The sequence below is a fragment of the Parambassis ranga genome, chromosome 12, assembly GCF_900634625.1.
Source record: "Parambassis ranga chromosome 12, fParRan2.1, whole genome shotgun sequence".
NCBI classification, from domain to species: domain Eukaryota; kingdom Metazoa; phylum Chordata; class Actinopteri; family Ambassidae; genus Parambassis; species Parambassis ranga.
This window is the reverse complement of record NC_041032.1, coordinates 7,618,443-7,639,104: the sequence shown is the minus strand read 5'-3', so window position 1 is coordinate 7,639,104 and position 20,662 is coordinate 7,618,443. Positions and strand designations below refer to the sequence as shown.

General features: G+C 42.1%; 1 protein-coding gene across 1 annotated transcript in view; it reads right to left on the bottom strand.

The window, feature by feature from the left end:
- Positions 1-20,662, bottom strand: part of LOC114443940 (breakpoint cluster region protein-like) — a 55,028-nt gene that overhangs the window by 14,734 nt on the left and 19,632 nt on the right. Inside the window, exons 2-4 of the mRNA XM_028418324.1 lie at positions 8,155-8,339; positions 4,006-4,110; positions 3,615-3,800 (exon numbers count right to left, since the gene is read on the bottom strand). Of these exons, the coding sequence (XP_028274125.1) occupies positions 3,615-3,800; positions 4,006-4,110; positions 8,155-8,339 (476 nt within the window). The remainder of the gene's footprint in view (positions 1-3,614; positions 3,801-4,005; positions 4,111-8,154; positions 8,340-20,662) is intronic.

Here is a 20,662-nt window from a genome sequence, read left to right as displayed (position 1 = left end):
GATGGATGTAAACTTCACATTTTAACAGATTAGACAGAAGAAGTTTTTAATGCAATGACATTCAACCTGTCCAACGCTAAGTACACTCAAGAGATACATTCAAAACTGAAGATGTCCAAAAGATTGGACATCACAAATCTATATATGAAGACAAGGTGCACTCTGATCAGTACCTAACTGTAATAGCAATATGCATAATTGATTTTGAAATGTCATATTTGAGGCAGCAGATTTAGTCCAGTCAGAAGTGTCTGCGAGACTGTACACAACAGTCCAAACACACAACCAACAACATGGAAAAGATGATCACAACAACAAGCACGTAACCACGGTGGTCCTCGGAGCTCGTTGCCTTGGCAACCAGCGAGACCTGCACTCTGCAGGGGCGAGTAATTAATGATTAGTGTAACAGAGGCTATGAAAGCACATTCAGGAAGCTGGATGCCTGAATAAAACTCTACCGAATACTGCCAGCCAGCGCTGCGATCCATCTCACCGGCGAACAAAAGGACAATCAATTCTCCTGAACAAAAGCCAGAGGAGGAGAGAGCACAGTGGAGATGGGATTTGCATGTAATGGTAACATACACACACACACACACACTGTAATACTATATGCCTAAGCATCTCCTACCTGTGTGCACTGAACATGAATTATTGGTATTAACGCTCTTATTACCCATAGCATGTATTTCAAACCCTTCAGCCACATATGAGCTTCACTGAACTGGAAAGACGTCCTTTTGTCCGGAGTCCAGGGATTGAAGGATAATTCAGGTTTATTACAGCTTGAATATTACTTTACAAGTTATGCTTGTAACAAAAAATGTTGTAAAGAAGAAGCTACTACAGCCTCAAACAGAGTTAGACTGTCACAGGAACTATCCATTGTGATCCCATATTGTTCTGCCTGTTGCTGCTGTGTTGTATTGTATGTGCTTTTAAGCAAAAACATGGCTAAAACCACAAAATGGCACTCAGGGGTGGATACTAATTTTGTTAGAATGTCTAGTTTTCATATCTGATTTTTAACTGCAACACATCTGTAAGCCTGAAACTACTACGGTCTTAATCTGAGCTCCTTCATCCTATTTTTAGATATGACCCTGACCTCCCTGACATGACTCTGTGATCTATGCTGTCACAGGGTGTGTGGGAATTGATTCTGGCAGGAATGTATAGTCACAAGTTTTCTAAACATTGTTTGCAGTTATTTTATTATCACTGGCAGTTGCAATGTGTTGATGTGTGACAGATCTGCCTTTGTGAGCAGTCGTCAGCTTTGAGGATGTGCGTCATGTCTGTCTGAGAAAACAGAAGAAACACAAAGACTGAAATTTGTGGCTTCTTATAACAAGCATCTGTTCTCAGATGAAATTCTGATATCAGGCAGCCAAACTGCAAAAAAATGATCTTTAAAAGACCACAGAAAGAAGCAAAGGAGGAGGAAGGTAAGAAGTAAAGTAGTTTTCAATATCCTGCAATCCTGTGTCCCGCCCTGGGCCACACAATCTGCACCACAGCGGGGGCCATTCAGAGCGTGACAGTTTGACTGTGCCCGCAAGTCTGTGCCAGTCGCATCCACACAGCAGCATGAAGGCTTACAGAGCGAACGGACGCAGCAACAATATCACAGCAGAAAATGGCTTTGGGTGGTGAAAGAAAGTGCTTGGGTGTTTGGATTTCTCAGTTCAGGATTTGTCCTCTGTGAGAGTATGTGTGTGTAATCCAGAGCGGAAAACAACATTAAGAAAACAGCCTCATGACAGACTACGGCCTTTATATGAGAAGGCTGGATTTAGGGTTGGAAGGCGTCCCAGCAAGACTCGGATATTTTCTTACAAAGAGGGAAAAGCAGTGTTTGCCTTCGATGAGATCTTGATATGAAAAAAAAATTGTTTTTTTTTTCCCAAAAGTGTTTTATTTACAGCTAAAACAGAGAGTGTGAGGCCCTTTTTTTTCTCCCATCTTTGTAACATCCAGTCTATCAGTTATCCTGTCTGTCTTCACTTTGCTGCTATGAAGTAAGTGTTTTAAAGGGAGCAGAAACATGAGTGTGATTTTGCCCTATTTTCAGCCTTCAAACACTTCTTTCTGACACTCATGCTCTTAACCTGTCACTGATGCTTTGCTTCTTCCTCTTTTCTCACTGTCTCTCTCCTTCCTTGTTCTGATGTTTTATGATTCCTAAGCCTCGCAGATTTCACAGTCATGGTGAGACAGCTCTATCAGAGTTGCAGCAGCCTAAATCTACTTGCCTAGTCGACTCCTATCGTCTCTACCCGCAGTCCCTGTCTGTATCACCTCCCCTACTCCCATCTAATCTCTCCCGCACTGCCTCACTCCTCCTTACTGAACGGCTGTCATGTAGCATTTTTTTCCTCTTTTTTTTTTCTTTTTGTGAGCTCAGCGCCTTCTTCTCCTGACTGTCTGGTGGGAGGGAGGTAGAAACGTGTGTGTGTGTATGTACAGTATAAACATGTGTGTGTACACGTTAGCCAGGGAGACTGACAAAGATGGCCAGTGTAGGCAGATTGTTGAGGATGATAGAACATAAAATGTAAATACAGAGAGAGTGAGAAACAAAAAAATAGGTTTGGCTGATGTAATGGTTGAGCCAGACAAAGAAGACAGGTGAATGTAGATGTAAATATTCACTGCTCTGTCCAGTCTAGGTTCAGATCAGGTTCAGTTCTTGTTTCTCCAGAGGTCACCTTTATACAACCTTGTCCTACAAAATTTACAGGAGCAGTGGAGAAGTCATTATTCTACTGGTGTACCATTATTTTTTTTACAATGCTACACCACCAGTCTAAATTATGGGACATGGGGTTTTGAAGTGAGGATGATGAAGTGATGAACATTTTACAGATGCAGGATTTTCACTGACTCTTTAACAGTTAAAGATACAAATTAAATCCCAATTTTTTAGCAGGGCCCCAAGAGGAGACCTAGAGATAAGTGTGTGTGTGTGTGTGTGTGGGAGAGCAAAAGAACGAGTGAGAGAGGCTCCTATTTATAGCAGTGTCTTCGAGACACAAAGCACACAGTGCTGTGATGGCCTCAGCTGCCTGAGGCAGAAAGACGGCATTGTGGAGCACGCCGGCACCTCTGTGTGTGTGTGTGTGCATCAGTGAGTTTGAGGGGGAAAGAGGGGGTGAAGAACACACCAGTGGGAGAGGAGCAGCATTTTTGAGAGAATTAACAAATGATTCATTGTAGGTTAATTGACCCACTGTGAAAATGATTAAACAGACAAAGTGAGTGTACGCTTGGCCCAGACATCTTTGGCAGGAAACACTGGAGGACAGACAGAGAGTGAGTGTCTGCTTAGGCGGAAACAGGAAGAATTCAGATTCAATTTGTCCAATTTAGAAAAGATAAAGAAGAGCATCAGTACAAAAATATAATCTACTTTTTATGGGTTTATCAACTGTGCTTTTGAAAGCCTCCTAATTGAAGAAATAACAGCATTTGTTGTTTGAGACCATGTCCACTGGTCAGAAAAGAATATTCCTTGTGTTCCCTGGGTCTACTGTCATTGGTACATAATACCTATAGCTATTACTCTGAAGGTGGACTTGTGCAAAAGAAAAAATATATCCCAGACTCACTAGTTTCTGGAAGAGGTCTCCGACTCGCTGGTGGTGGCTCCACTGCTGCACACGAGGCAGAAGTCCATCATAGAACTCTTTGTGGATCTCGTAGAGCTCAGGCACTTTGAAGAAGATGGTTTCTATCTGGGCCACTGTGAGCACGGGCTGTGACGTCGTGGCGGCAGCCTTCAGAGGCTTCATTGGCTGACATGACAAACAGAGCAGACACGTTTGACTACTTTTTATGACTTTGATTGTCATCCCTTTCTGAGTAAAAAGCATGACTGTAAAATAAGGTTAGCATGCTGCACTGTGCATCACGCCGATACCTAGAAAAGGGAAGGGGAAAACACAATAATACTTGATAATATGGGCATACTTTATGCAGCGTGTCTGTATGTGTTCTCACCAGCAGCAGTGCCTCCAGGTGACTGAGGTATGTTTCCTCTGTGGCCAAGATCCCAGACAGGACCCACTTCCTCATCTCCAAACCTTTTTCCAGATCACATTCAGTCTGTAACAAACACACAGATATAAAATGAGTCTCGGGAACATCCAGCATTACAATATTATGTGCATCTTTTAGTTAGTTTCACCTCTTTTTACAACTAAAAGACATTTGAATGTGTTTGATCTGTTGTGTCAAATGCCTTTTAATGCGTGTAAAAAAATAAACAGCACCACAGACACCTTCTTCCTTTGCTTCCCTCAATCCCTCAAAAGCTCACCAAGGAGCACTGACATAAAAGAAAACAGAGAGACGGAGGAGATCCTCGGGCTGTCTTGTTTAACCATGAGCTCTGAAATAACTCAAACAGGCAGGGTCTCCCATGGCAGGAAGAAAGGTCGGGGTATAAATATGTGCATGCAGCGCGAGTGTCAAGTGCACATACAGCCCAGGTTTGGACTGGACTAGAAGCATCCAGTCCCTTCGGCAATGAGGAGGAAGAGGGAAGAAAGAAACAGGGAAGAAGAATGAGAAGTGACAGAGAAAGAAGGGCAGAGGAAGAGACGGACAAGGCAAGCATGACAAAGCATGTTGAAGTATTAAAGAGGACCAGCAAATGTCCAGATAAAGGAGCTCTGTATACATATTACTTGAAACAGGTCAAACACACTTTGCAGAAATGTTAGTCAGTTCAGTGACTTTTTATTTTTTGTATATCTCACCGAGATATTTTTTTTCTAAAATAAATTATTACCAAAATTATTACCAATACCAAGAGTCGACTCGAAATTCCTCCTGACCACCTGCATGAATATGTGTGCTACAATAGTACATGCTACCTCTTATGAGTTGCATTTACATGGATACATAAACTGCGAGTACTTGGGTGTCTGTGGGTGTACATGCATTTATTTCAGTGATGGGGTAAATGGGTCTGAAACCTGTTTCCATGGCCACTGCATAAGCAGATGCTGCCACAGATCTCTAGGGGTTTCAGAAAATTATGAAACACTATAGAATTCTTATGGACTCCATTACACAGAAGTACATTACTGCTGGGATAAATATGCATGAATCTGTATTAAGTAAAAAAAAAAAAAAAAGACTATTATTTAATGTCAGATTATCAACTTTGTGACTCATTTATTGCCAGCGTTCTTTATTAAATAGCAATGGTTTGGTCTAATCTAGCAAACAGAGGCAGAATTAAGCATTTATGCAAGTTTTTGTTAACTTTATTCATTTATTTGATCTTTTTTATCTTGCATGCTTTTAGTATCACTCAGCTGCCTGCCTGTCTGTTTTTCTTTCTTAAACAATGGATAAAGGGCTGATTCTGACAGATATGCATTATGTATTACATCAAACCGTCTAATACCGCTGCAGTACTGTACAGATCTCCAGGTAACTGATCATTATGTATATAGACAGTGACACAACCAAGTGTGGAAAGTGTTTATCTTTGCAAATTATGAGTGCAAATAAAGTGGTACTGGCAGTAAATATGTAATATAACGATGATTTATGATGGCTCTTTGCTGTGGCAGCTCTCTGTCTGTCTGTCTCCCCAGACTTAAAAAAGGGAAAGCCTGGGGCAGCAGCTAAGCCTCCAGAATATTTGTGAATTAATAAAAAATGAATGAATGAAAATTCTTGCTGAGCGACTAGTACTGGCATGAGCTATGCCACTTTACCCCGACAGAAAACGCCTGTAGGGCGAACAAATAACAGAAGAACACTCGAAGGCTGAGAGAATCTTGAGGAGGGAACTTCAACATCCAAGCCATGTTTTTCTGAACTAGTGAGGGGAGATATAAAGTGTTTATTCATCGTTTCAGACCCCAGACGACTCCCCGTAGGAAGTACCCACATCTGCAGACATATCATCTTTTATTCATTGCCGTGGCAACTAATGAGCCCATCTCTGGGTTCACACTAAAAGGGTGTCTATTTAGGTTTCCACGTCTATGTATTCATATCCGTTTATGTGCGACAGAGCCCACAAATGCTAATATTTCACATTTGCACAAAGCATCACTCTACAGGGTTTCAACCCAACATGATATAAGAATTCTGATTTGTTTATGGATGCATAAAACTGGCAGAAGACACACACAAGAAGAGCTGAAATGTAGCTCAGGAGACTCAAACAACATTATTGTCACTGTGTGTTTCCCGTGGAGATTGTTGGCCCTCATAAATACTCAGGACCGGGACGCACGCTCCATTCCACACTTTATTAACCCTTCATCTCATCTGTTCAGCATATTGTTCTGCCAACACTCTCCCTCTTTTTTTTTTTAATAAATGTGATGAAGCTATGTAATGAAGATGTCTCAGAGACGGTTTGTTTTTAAAGTGTGAAGTGTGTTACTGTACTGTAATGTACTGGGTTGTTATCAAATAATCACCACATAGGCTGATTGCTAATAAAATAAGACACGCTCTTATTTCACAGCCTGTGACAGCTTCCTTGTAGCAGTGTGTGGATATTTCTTTTTGGGATTTCATACTGTAGGTGGCAAAGACAATGCAGTGTCAACACTACAGACAAGTGGATCAATGTCAAGTGTCTGACTGTCTACTATTAGACACACTCAGCACAACAGCCTGCTTGCCAGTAGCTCATAAAAGTGCCATCGCCAGTGAGACAGAAGGATTTATATGGCAGAGAATGCCACTGATTATGCTGGTTTAGGGAGAGGGGTGTGGCTACTCATTTGTATCATAAAGTGACAGCACCTGAGGTAACTTTGGAGGTGACCAAGCAGCAGGTCTTTCTTATTTTAGAAAAATATTAACATACATAGTGAAAGATGTTTTATTATGGGTGAGTAACATTACAGAAATCATTATTGCTCCTTTCCAGATCAGGAAGCACTCCGATTATGAGAGAACCAGAGCTGAAAATTAAATCAGCAGTATTGCTGATGGTGGGTGATGACTCATCACTGTGACATCACAAAACCATCAGCTCCCACTGAGCCAATCAGAGCATATCTCTGCTCTGACTCATCGATTAAAGATGCAGACTGGGATGATGTCTAAAGAGGGACTGTCCAAGGGCAAGTCAAGGACAACATTACCTCCATTTAGATGGCAGTTATTGAAAGCCTGTCGGGCCACGCAGGGAGTTCATTGATGGATGATTGTTATAAGTGCTGCATGGTATTTTTACCTGGTCATCACTCAGGGACTCTAAACATGAAGGTTTACCCAACAAAGCCCCTTCCTTCCCTTCTAGAGCAAATTTCATTCTTCATCTGGTTGAGGAAGGAAAAGATGTGTCAGCAGAAGACGGTGCAGTGTGTGTGTGTGTAGAAATTTAAATCAGTGAGAGTTAAAGCTCACAGGTCAAAGGTCAGATGCAGTCAAGGGACATATCATTTATTGGCAGATTCAAGCCATCAATCAGATTGACAGGTGCCTATTCACCACTGCAGGTGGAGACTAAGGGGGAAGAGAGACTGATACAGCTCCATGACCAGTGATGCGATTACTTCCACCAAGGGCACAGTGAACAGAGGCAGCATTACCCTGTTATATTCTCCCATGATACCCCTCTGTTCTAATTGAATGTATAGCTACAGCGTGTTCATCTGGTTCATACAGGATTTTTGGCGCAAAACTAATGCTTCAGTATAATAGGAATAGAAATAGTACCCATGCTTTTTTTATATCATTGCTGACTATGTGTCCATGCTTGTACAATAACCTTTGAAGAGCGCCAGACGTCATGGATCACTGGTTTTCTCTCTGCAGACAAGAAAGGAGTGAAGGAGTGACGGTAAGAGGATGAAGGCGGTACTGTGGTGGTGAAGGTGGTAGGTAATTATGCCTAATACTCTGGATAAGAAAAAAACCAGACTCTTAAGGTGGATAGGTTTTCTTACTGGTTGACTGCTTCTGAGGCTATGAGGCAGTGATTTATCAATACACTCAAAGAACAGATATGATTTCTCGATTGATGGATTTGACAGAGGAGGGGATTGCTGTAAGAATAGATTAGCCCACTTCCTGGGCTGCAGTGAGGTCAAAGTATATGTAAGGACTGACACAATCTGCCATTGTAGAGTGATGCCAGTCATGCACAGATTTTGGCATACTGACCGACTTGGAAGACTCCAGCGATCCAGAGGAGAGGGTGTCCCGGCTGCTCCGACTCTTGGAGCTGAGGTGCGGCGAAGACGACGGCGAGTCATCGATGTACGGCAGGATGTCATGGTGCCGTCGCTGCTCCTCAGCTCGGTCTGCATCGTAACCGTACGTTGGAGGGGTCCCAGTGAAATGCCCGTCTGTAAAGGGAGAAAACCAAAACCTGGGTTAGTGTCATGAGATGATCAGCAGCAGAACACTGTGGCATTGTTGTTACGCACAACCAGCAGAAGTTTTGTCACCCAACCAACCACTCATGCTACCGTATACATTCCTCATTTCTGCAACATGGTAAACTGCAGTTAAAAACACATTCATACCCACTAAAGAATTTTCTACATGGCATTCAATGTTGAGACAAAAGCAGAGATGCACCTCCTGCATGCTGAGCAGGGTCGTGTATTACACTTGCTGATTGGCTTCATGCTCTCAGAAGGTTGCCAAATCTTGCGAAGTTAATTGCCAACACTAATTAAAGCGGTTCCGGGAAACTGGGGCACACAAAATGAATTTTCCCCCCTGCATCTTTGTTCATGCATTACCACAAAAACATAAAGGAAACACTTGGAAAGGCCGACTGAAAACTGGGTCAAGGTTCAAATAATTTGAGCGTGGAGTGCAGCCTCTCGAGGGAAATTTTCAACAACCTCCCTCTGACCTGCTTCTGAGGTGGGCACTGTCGCTTTCTCTGTGGGAGAGATTGCAGACGACACGCTTCTGCCTATGATCATGAGAGCTGCCGTTCACAGAGAGAGGAGGGGGAGAGAACAAGAAACAAAGGTCAGTGAACTGGATGCAAACAAACTGTTGACTGGGAAGGACTTGTTTTATAATGTCACACTCAGTGAGAGATTCAACAAAACATGCTCTCTCTGGATGAGACGTTCAAGCCGTTTAGAGAATGTAGTGCGTAACAGCTGATGGAAAGATGCGACTTTGAATGTCACTGAGGGCCTTTTGATCACCTCCTCCCACTCCTCTACATTTAACAGACAGAGACGCACTTCTCAGAGGGCTGTCCATGCTGCTCTGTGGCTCTGCACTGACTCAGACCAATCACACGCCACAGTGTTGTCCACAGACTACCTCATTTTAACGCATCACCTCTCATGCTAACTTCTGATCTGCCTGTCTCTCTTTTATTGTGTTTGTATGAGCACATATGCAGACATATGTTCACAGGGAGTGAGTGTAAGTCAGAGGAAGAATAATGCCAGTGTGTCCAGGGCTCGTCTGACCTTCAGCCCACCCACCGTTTGCTAAGTGTACTCACTGCTGCTTGTGTGTGGCTGCGCCTACTTTGACCAATGGCGTTCTGCCAGACAAAGACCAACATAGAGGCTCTATGTGTGTATGTGTTTGGTGAAAACAGTCTCTTCCCACAATACCAAACCTTTCAGCAAAACCAGAATTCCTCATTCATTTTTTTGTCTTAACAAGCTGTGTTTTTCTTCCACAGAGTCTGGCTAAATATGCTATACAGTTGCAACACTTTTAAATGATATATTCACTTTGTGTTAACAACATCCTACAACTCAAAGGAGACAAAAAGCTGACAAAAAGGAGCAGCACTTTTGGAAGTGATTCATTGCTCGTCTAAAAAAATACAGGGTGTGGATATGAAAAACACCAAGTGGGGAAATGAGTGAGTACCATCCTGGCTTGTTTTTTCTAACCCCACCCCCTGTGTGTGTGTGTGTGTTCATGTAGGGATGCTTGTCTCAAGCTGACATTTGAAGGAATCCCTCCTCCAGCTGTAATGGCACACATTACAAATAAATAAATCACACCTCTCTTTTGGAAAATCTGTTGATAGAAACACACTGTGTATATGTGTGTGTATGTGTGTGTGGTATTGTGCGGAATGCCTTCAGTGCCCACACACACACACACTCGCACCACCCTGAGGCCAAACATATTGAGCATTTAAAGAAAATTTTTGGACTGTAACCACCTCCTGGTTAAAAGGGGGGCATAGTCACAGCACTAAAACCACAATCATGAATAATAATGAGTAAGTGTGGATGAAATAAGAATACATGAAATGCCAAATTAATCATCCATGCTCTGAAACTGACTAAACAAAGGGCCTCCTGAGGAATTTATGTGTATAAAGATGAAAAAAACAAGTCAAATATCCTAAATTATCTACTTCTTATGAATAAAACAAGACAATCCAAACATTTCTGATTTATATAAACACAGTTCAAATTGATGATATAGTAAAAAACACTCTAGTCTGCTAAAAGGCTTCGTCATTTGTCTCTATATCATAACCTGTAATGATGGTTTGTGTGTGCGTGAACTGCATTTTCGATGGGGGCAGGGAGTTTTACAAGTCTGTTAATGGGTCACTATAGCCTGTGGTCATCAAACACTAGGCTTCAGTCTGTCCACGTCTGACCTCATCACAGCTAACGTCGCCTTGAGTCACTTTCTGTTCTCTCAGCCTCTCACACTCTTTTTTTTTTCTCTTTTAAACCAAACACTTGTGTTATTTGTGGCCTCTACAGCTGGCCTCTTCATCCTCATGCTGCTCACAGATCAGCATCTTCCTCCTCTTGTTCTTCTCAGCTGCTGCTGCACACTTTCCCTTCCTCTCTAGCATCTTAAACTATCCTCCCCCAAAGGAAAACTAAAAAAACATGACGAAAAAAAGCAACCGAAGCCTAAAGAGCAGGGCAGATTATTCTCCAAAAAACAGTCAACCCATTGATTTTTTTCCTGGAGCTATTGGCAAAACAAAACAGCCAAACTCTGCTTCAAGCCATAAAAATAAAACACACACTCATGAACATAAACACACACACACATTCCTGTAAAATGTTTACATGGAAACACTGTTTGGGAGGGGAACAGGTCTTTTTCCTACTGCAGGTGGAAAACTACAATCACCCTGGGAATAGCTGCTGCTTGGCTGCTATGGCAACACACGGGTCTTTCCAAAACAATATCAAAGGAAGGGCAGGGATATCTGGGTATCAGGGTGTCATGTGACATTGATCTGTTAATGTGATGTCCTGTATGATTGGATACTGCATCAAACCTAAGAGTAGCCTGAAAGTTAACAACTGTTTAAAAAATTCAGTCAATCATGTCAATCAATTATTTTCAGTCAATATTTCCTAAAATGGTGAATTTAAATCATCTGCAGCAGGTAGCAGGTCTTTATTTTTATAATAAGTTTGTGTTATTTAGAAACATTTATTCCTTCTTCTAATAAGGACATCCCCTCTACAATAAGCTTCTCTACTATTTTTTGTGGTGACGACTCCCACCCTAAGCATAACATTGTAGCTGCACCACATTCACATTTAACCTCTGCTGTCTCCTAAGTTTCACTTAGCACGAAAACTTACATACTAAAGCTGCAATAGCATTGATTTTTTTTAGCCAGTATATAAGAGCAAAGCTCTGAGAGTTCTTTTCACGCTCAAGTTTAAGCCTAAAATTCAATGAGGAGACTGGAGAAGGCCAAAAAGATGATCACCTCTGAGAATAACACACTCACACTCATATAAAGTGAGTAAAGCTGTACAAAGGAAGCGGTGCCAAGAAACCACCTGGCTGACAGCGGGCTTTGTCTCATGCTTCATTCTCCTTCAACTTTTTATTCTCTCAACTATCTAGACACAGTGTTAGAGTCCAAAGGCAAGCTAAACATCGACTGTGTGTCGCACTGATTGTCATACACACATAGGAATTAAAGGCTTGTCTGAGATAAAGAAGGCTGTGGCTGACTAACAAAGGAAACAATTGTTGCCTAAAGCCCTACAATGCAGTGTTTGGTGCAAAAGTAAAAAAGGAGGGGTGAAAGTAAAAAAAAAAAACAAAACATAAAAGCAGCATTCGGACAAAAATAATTTCTAAAAATGATTACGAACAAAGAAAATGACAACTAGTAATCATGACAGAGGACAGAGAGAGACAATGCAACCGACTGAGCCATTAAATTAAAGGGAGAAGGGGAGTGACTCTCAAAGGAGGCATAAGATATCCTCGATAGTGAGCAGCCTTTCCATCCCCCCCATCAGGCGTTCAACACCCAGCATGGCAGTCATAAATCTGCCCCGGCTGCTGACGCCTTTATTGGACCTGGGGAAGAGGTCTGTCATCTTAACACTGCCAATATAACCCCACCTCTAGCTCTTTCTCTCTCTCTCACACACACACACACACACACACACTCATACCTTAAAGCCCCACCCTGCCCCATACGATGCTAATGTTACAACACTCAGATCCTTCTTCCTTAATCCAGCTATTTGATGAGAGAAAATGTAATCAGAGGCTGAATGGTGTGTTTTAATTCCCCCACCCCAAATCTAATGCATATACAGTGAACTAGTAGGGTTTTAAAGGGCTGGGCTTATTGAAGAAAGCAAGTCTGGATACTGGAGATAAATAAGAAGCATCCTCTCTCCTGAATAATGCTGCAATTTTCATTACTGCTAGATATATACAGTATATATGATGAAGCATTGTAGAGAGGATGTGAAGCAGAGAGGCCAACCTATCCCCTGAGTTCCTCCATACCCTAAATATCCAATTTAGAGACAATTTAGCAGAGAAGAGAGGGGGCTGGTATAGGCGAGTAAATGTGGAAAGCTGTGGAAATTAAAGTGAAGCTTCAGCCACAGCATAGCTGGAGGGGACAGACATGCCGCCAAATGAACTTGAGCGCAGCGTTTCTCCGGTAATCCTCCTGCCACTGCACAGCCGCTTGACAGCAGTTAATTTGATAAATGTCGGTATCTTGTCATTAGAGGGTTGACGTAGTGTCATAAATTGCACAGGGCTCTATTCTTAAACTCTTGTGTATTTACAGTTTAGGCGCAAAAAAAAAAAAAAAAATCTGGACGTGGCTTCTTTCAGCAGCTCAGGAGGGAGAGAGTACTTTGCATTTCTTACACAATCTCAGTTTGATGACCTGTCGACCATCTTTGCCCCCCCCCCCCAATTGAACCAACAATCACAGTCGTCCTGATGTCTATCTCCTTGTTCCCGGCTTATTAACATAGTCAAGTTGAGAAATCATAATAAACCAATTTGTTTGCTGGAGGTAATCTCTTTGCCTCAGCATTGATAATCTCTGTGGAAACAACCCAGCAGCAGCAGCAGCAGCCGGTTTCAGTTATAGAAGCTGGGGCGAGTGCCAAGTCAGAAATGCTGCTCCTTTAAAAACTAACAGCGCCCCCTGCAGCGATCTGATCATCCCTTTGTCTCAGAATGGAGGGATGAAAGACAAAACCGGGACAAAAGAGGAAGTAAGAGTGGCCTGAAATCACACCACTGGATGAAGGGAGTGGCCTCACAGACTGGAATAGCTTTTTACTTCTCACATGTGTTTCTGTACATTTTCCTCGTGGAAACAGATGCAGACTGTTTGAGCATGTTTTTCCATGTCATAAATCTTTGTCACAGAGAAAGAATGTCAGACAGATATCAGTCATGAGTTATTTCACCTGCAGCACTGACTGCTGCTTAGCCAAAAAAGCAACTTTAACACTAAAACAGGCTGCAGGTAATATTGAATAAGTAACAACAGCACAGACGCCAAGGGTTTGTTATACATACTCCATATGTGGAAGGAGGCAAGTTGATCACCTATGACAACACAGCGAGTAGTATTAAACAGAGGAAAAACACATCAGCTATTTATTTTGGAGGCCATAAGCTTTAATAAAAATAAATAAGCTCCAGCAGTTTCCAGTGTGGTGTGTGAGTTCAGAGTGCCGGCTGAGCCGATGAGTATTTGGTTGGATGAAAGCATATTGATCTATCGACTGAACCAGGAGGATACAGCCTTACTATAGATGTTTGAATTCCCCTCGTACTTACAGCTGCATCAATAATGCTGCATCAATGTTGTAAGGTGGATATAAAATATGTATAGTGTGTAGATAACCAAGGACAGAGCAGTGCAGCAGAAAATGATGTAAAAAAAAAAAACAGAAAAAAGTGACATGTTGACAGGGAGGGCAGGTTGCAGATAATATACATAGAAAATGTCCCATACACACAAATAAAGATAATTGCTGTAGAAGTATAGACAGACACACACACAGAAATAATTACACAACCAATCAGTCACAAAGTCTGCTGTATCTTGTGTGTCCTGTTCCCCTCTGTGCTGCTGTGTGTTTTACTTCCTCCATCTCTCTGTTTCTACAGCTTTCTTATTCTATCTGTGCAGCGTCCTTTCATCACGCAGGACTTTGGAGTACAGCAGTCTCCTGTCTCAGTGGATGCTGGATCAGAAAGACGCACGCACAGCTCTACCCTTATCCTGCAAGACAAACCTTTGATTCCATAAGCGCCTGTCACGTCTTTTTTCTGTCAAATGCTAAAGTCATTAGGAAAGAGACTCATTTCCCAGACCCCTGAAGCATTATGGGGGAAATCAGCGTTCAAATTGCTGCAAAATCACACGGAGACTGTGATTAATAATACAGCATGCTAAATTACCAGCTCCAGTCTGGAATATGGAAGGCGTTCATTAGAAAGTGGTTCTTTTACAGGCAAAGATGGGGATGTGAGATAAAAAATAGAACATGCTAGGTTTTGGGTTGTTGAGTCAGCAAGAGGCTGTAGGAGCGTCAGAGTAGAGTGGTGATTTGTCTGTCTTTGCTTCTGATGGTGTTTATACACAATCTTTTGTCCACTATCTGTTCTCCGTCTGCCTGCTGTACTCCTGTTTCCTTTCTGAGCTGGCCCTTTGCAGGAGCCAGTCCACGATCTCACGGCGGTGGTAAATTTTGGAGGGCAGACCCCGGCCCTCTGACACTCTCTTTAATGCATCATGAGCACCGTGGCGATTGCGTGTGTGTTTCTGTGTGGGCGGAGAGCAGCCTCATTAATTTATCTACACTGAAGCTGGCACTTAAATCTCCATGGCTCTGTGGAAAACACTCTGCGGCCCATCATAAGTAATGTGTGGGTTTTAAATGCTCTAATGAGTAAAACAGACACATGTTCATTTTTCTTTGTCTTTGAATAAGCTTGCATGCTTTCAAAACAAAGTTTGATTGCAACAGTTTAACCTTATGTAAAATCACAATCACAACTCTTTTCACTATGATGACAGAAGCAGAATGTGCGACTAAAGGGTTAAAATGGGGGCTGAAAATGAGACACACACTATTTTCAAAAACAAACAGTTCACTCTGACATCTGGTAGCTACCTGCACATTTTAAAGTAAATGCTAATGTTAGCATGCTGCCATTCACACAGTGTAATATTACGCCAGCGATCATCACCATGTTTAGCAAGCCTTGTAATCCATCTTTGATAAAAACAGGTCAGTTTTTGCAAAAAAAAACATAAAACAGTGCAGCAAAGCCTGATGGGAATTAACCAGCACTGACATGCTGCCAAGACAATATGAATATGTAACACACAATCACAGGTGTTTTTGTGTGTCTGCTGCTGGAAGCTGGAGGCATTTGGAGCTCCAAGCAGAGCAAAAGGTTAGAGGCTAGAGGTTAACGCAGTGGAGGAGCAGGGGGACAAAGGTCACACGGGTTTTGTGTTCGGCTACTGTGTCTTCATGAGTCATAGTGTGCCTAGAGCAGGCAAGCTGGAATCCAATTACCAAACAGTATCACTACTCCAATCAATAAAAGCACCAGCTAGACAACACACAGTGGCCATTTCAAGATATTGGCAACACATACATCCCCTTCAGAAAAAACTAAAGACTCAAAAGTGATTGATGACTGATCCTAATTATTCCCAAGTCTGACGTATGAGGGATGATTTTTAATTTTTGTAGAGATTCCATTTTACAATTTGCTAACAGTGAGCAAAAATGGAACAGTAATAATGTACAACAGATTATCTCACAGGCAGATATACAACAGAGGTCTAATTACTCATCACTCTAATAATATAATGACCACGCTCAAACATTTGTCTACTTTCACTGCAGACCAACAAACTATGTATGTTTTTGTTAGTTTCCCAGGAGAAATGCTTCTATGGGAGTTTTCTATAACGTGCAGCGCTTGTGAGTTTTATAATGGGATTATGCTGTTTATGTTGACACGGAGCTGCAAAAGTCCTGCATAATGGATATTCAGCCTGGCAGCACAGCAGATACCAAAGAAGCATCAGCCAGCTGGAGGCTGCATCCACAAGAAGCTTGTTGATTTTCCTGAATGTACAGTAAAAGAATGTCAACGCTCACTAATTGGTTAAAAATGAAATGAGAGCTAACTCAGCATACAGCAGCGTATGCAGGTGGATATTCAGCCCCACAGTGAGCCCATCACAGTGTATTACTGAACTGAAAAATCTTCCTGGATTTGCATGCAATTATTTTATATACTTCACACAGGTCAGCATTCAGTGTGTGCGTTTTCCTGGCATCTCATCATATCATGCCAACAACAATCCCCTGAGTCCTGTAACGCAGGTAATGCTGCACTCCTGCTGCTGTTGCTGCCGAGGTTGTCTCTAAGAAACCAAACCAAGCTCTCTCAACATGCCGCAGCACTGAGTGCCAAACATTTCTGCCACTCCATTATACAGTGCAGTTAACCAACACAACTGTCATCTTGATATTAATGTATGGGCACATAATATGTATAGAGCAGCTTTAAAATTAAATACTGGCATCTTCCCATAATGAACATCGTCAATGAAATAAACTCACTGTATCCCTGACCTGAGGCTGTGCCAACATCATTATTATGTCTGTTAAACTGTCAGGACTGTCCCTTTAAGTCCTAAATATAATATGCTTATTCCACTGTATGTTTAATGTGCACTGCATCCAAACAAACAAAAAAAACATCATGAATTAATGATGCATGAAAACAAACCAAAATGGCTACTACTCAGTTTACCTTAACCCTCAGCTCCCCATCCCACAGCTCCTGGCTCAGACATTACACCCTGCAGCAGCGCTTATCATCCACAAACAGCAGAATGAGCACAAAAGGCCCCCGTCTGCTTAATCTCTGGTCAAACACAAGCCACAGCATCATCACTGCTTAGGGCAGTAAACTGCTGCTTTATGCCGGAGCTGTTCAGGGGGACACACGTTAGGACTTTGCTAAACAGACCATAGAGATTTTCCCAAAAGCCTGTCTCCAGGGGAACTGTTGCCCGGGTTACCGAAGCCAACAGGAAGAGAATTTTATTTCTGATTAGGTAATGTGTCAAAAAAAACAGAAGAGGCTTTTTATCCATGCTACATTAGGAAATGTAACCAGAGGTGTTTCAGGTGAATTATCCAATGAAGGTTATTTTTATTTAGTTAACAGTGCAAACTCATGCATCCAACCTGCCTTTCCATTAAAAACAAGAAGAAAACTAACATAAGGTTAGCTGTCATTTTACAGCCGGTCAATCTGATGGTTGCCATGTAATTTCTGTGAACTGTATCAGTTTTGCTCTAATCTTCTCCTCCTCCCCTTTTCGCCCCCCCCCCCCTCGCCTCCTCCCCCCCTTCTTTACACTGGCACCAGGCCAGTCTGACTGTCTGCCAGTTTCAAGCATCGCAGCATCAATTACCTGAATCCAGCACTCACACATTCCCATGATGGCTTTAAAACCTATACACACACATGCATTTCCCCCTCACACAATCAAATACACTCATAAGGGCCTACACACACTCTAAACCAGCTGTACAGTAGACATTTTTCTATTCACATGAACACACATGCACATTTTCACAGAATGAGGACGGAGAATAATTAGGAAGATGAAAAAAAAGGTTTCTGCTTTTCAATTATCTATGTTCCTCTGGCTGACAGTCTGCTGCTTGTCTCTTGAAGGTTATGGGCTCAGCTCACCAGTGTGTCCTAAGGGACTGGGTCACAAAGGACCAGCTTGCTATTTGATCCCCCTCCACACATTACAAGTCAGTATTCTAAAGAATCACTGCATGTCTACAAAGTGGCAGATCAGCAATAAGCAAAGAACTTATATTGTTTTTTACAGAAACAGAAAAACAGAAAAAAGTATTGATTTTTTTTTCTTAGGTCTTATGAAGAATGAAAGATTTTGGATAATAAATCCAGCAATACTATGACATTTTGTAGTCATTTTACAGCTACATGATGAACTGGCCTGTTTGCCTGATCAACCTTTTCTCAAACCCCTCACCTCTCTCTTAAATCCTCCTAGGTATTTACTGAATACATTCACCTCAGGCCCAGTCTCCTTGGTAACAAGACCAAGCGGAGAGACACTACTCAAAACTCAGAGTAGACCTGTGTAAGCATATGTGTGCTCTTTTTTCTGCTTCCCTCTGGAAATGATGCCAGCGCGCTGTCCTCTTCAAGGACACGACTCATAATAACCCAAAGTCAAACACACAGTCATGAGCTAAACAGAAGCTAACACATGTGTTCACAATGCGTTCAAAACAAGGAAACAAAAGCAGCACGAGCGCACGCAGATTACAGATTATTGATCGAACAAATGATGGATCTTTTAATAAAACCCCAACAAATATGACATTTGGTTTTTGCTTCTACTACAAAAACAATGTGAATATTGTTACATTATTTGTGCATTGATCAACTAATCAAATAATTGTTGTAACTAGACATGGAAGGACAAGGGCATGTGTACACACACATACTCATATATACATAAAACAGCTGCTGCAAGACATGTTGATTGTACCTATCTGTAAGGGTTTGGGATTTGAAGATTGCTTGCTTCATCACAATGTATGGGGGTGGCATGAACAAGTCTCCATCTCCAAAGCTAACTCCCTTGTGAGCACATTCTGAGGCAGAAAAAGTGACAAAAGTGGCAAAAACAGGTTGAGAGAAAGTTGGTGAGAAAAAAAACCAACAGCAGTGAGATGAGAAGAGATAGGAACCTCTCAAAAGCATTAACTACTTAGAGAGAGACGGTGAGGGAGGCTGTATGAATTAGAGCCTTTCTTCTCTGGCGCCTCGAGGGAGGAATGATATATTCAATTTGGGTTAAAAGAATGTGTTTAGAAAGGAAACACTCCGATAGGCCCAGAGTGCATACAAGACATGAATTGGGAGGATTAATGCCTTTTCTGTGTTTCTCTGCAGGATGGTAATTGAGAGATTCAAGAGTGGAGCTTTTACTGAGCCAGATCAAGGATACAAGCTGTCACTGAAAACTACAAACATGGCCATGAGGGCATCTGTCTGCCACTCAGAGCTGTGCAGGAAGAACATCTCACCGTGGTTTCATCTCATTCTTCTTCCTTCACTAACTCCACTCAGTTAGCTTTTCAATCCCATCTCAAACTTTCTAGTTATCATTTCATTGCCTCTGCTCCCCTTTCATCTCTCCTCTCTGTCTCTCTGGGGTGATGACTGATATTGAGGTGCCAGTTACTCGGCCTACTAGGGTAACATTAGCCCGCTTATGTAACAAGACACTACAAGCAGGGATGGAGCGCGGCACCGCAGGTTGTAGAGCCTCATATGTATGCATGGGTGTACGCCCACGGGTGTCATTTAACTTCAGTGCAGTTATAAGAGAGCAGGGGAGCATATAAGCATGTTTAAAGCTTCGATTGCTGCAGGCAATCAAAAAGATAATGTTGGTTTTACACAACTGTACCAAGCGATTAGACTCAAAATATTCAAAAACAGGCACTCGCTGTATGATAAGCCGCAGCCTGTTTTTGTGCAAATGAATAGGGACATCAAGTGAAACTAAAATAGTGCTTCAAATTCTATAAATATGAAAAATAAGACTGGTGTCTAATATTAGACAAACTCCTTATGAACAATGTGATAGTACACTTTTGTGGAACAGCATTTAAAAACAATGCAGTGCATCTAGGAGTGTGAAATGTAATGTCAACCAAAATGAGATTCCTTTTTGAGAAAGATTGATGAAAGAAATCCACTGTGTGCCACTGAAGTTAATGGAGCAGAGGTCTGCCCTCAAGTGGCATAGGGACTTCAGGTCTCTCTACAAATCATGACTTGTCAGGCCTGTCACTGCCATCCATAGCCCTGAATCCACAGAAAAACCTGCCAGTACAAGTGTACTGGCAGGCAGAAGAACTGATACTCCTTTATAGTTAGAAGTGGTCTCGCTAAAGACAGAGTTGTGTTTTTACTGCACTTTGTATGAAGCTATTTGATAAAACTTTTACAGTTCTGTACATAAAGAGACGAGTGGGGAAACATGATGAAAGCACAGCAGGTTCTTGTGCTCATTCAGACAAAGGCAGATTTCCCAATGGAGTGTAGGCGTCCTTAAACTCTGTGGAAACGACCTCCTTTGGTGTGTGTGTGTGTACAATGTGACTGGGAGGGTATAGCAGGTGGGGGTGGGGCAGCTGCCGGTGAAAATGGTGCACTGCACAGTTTCTCAACCACCAGACAGATGTGCAAAGAGCCGCAGTCTCACATGCTTATTACATACCAAGGGCAAGGCAGCTGCACACACACACACACACACACACAGAGGTAGATGCTTGGGTTAGCATGATCTCATACAGAG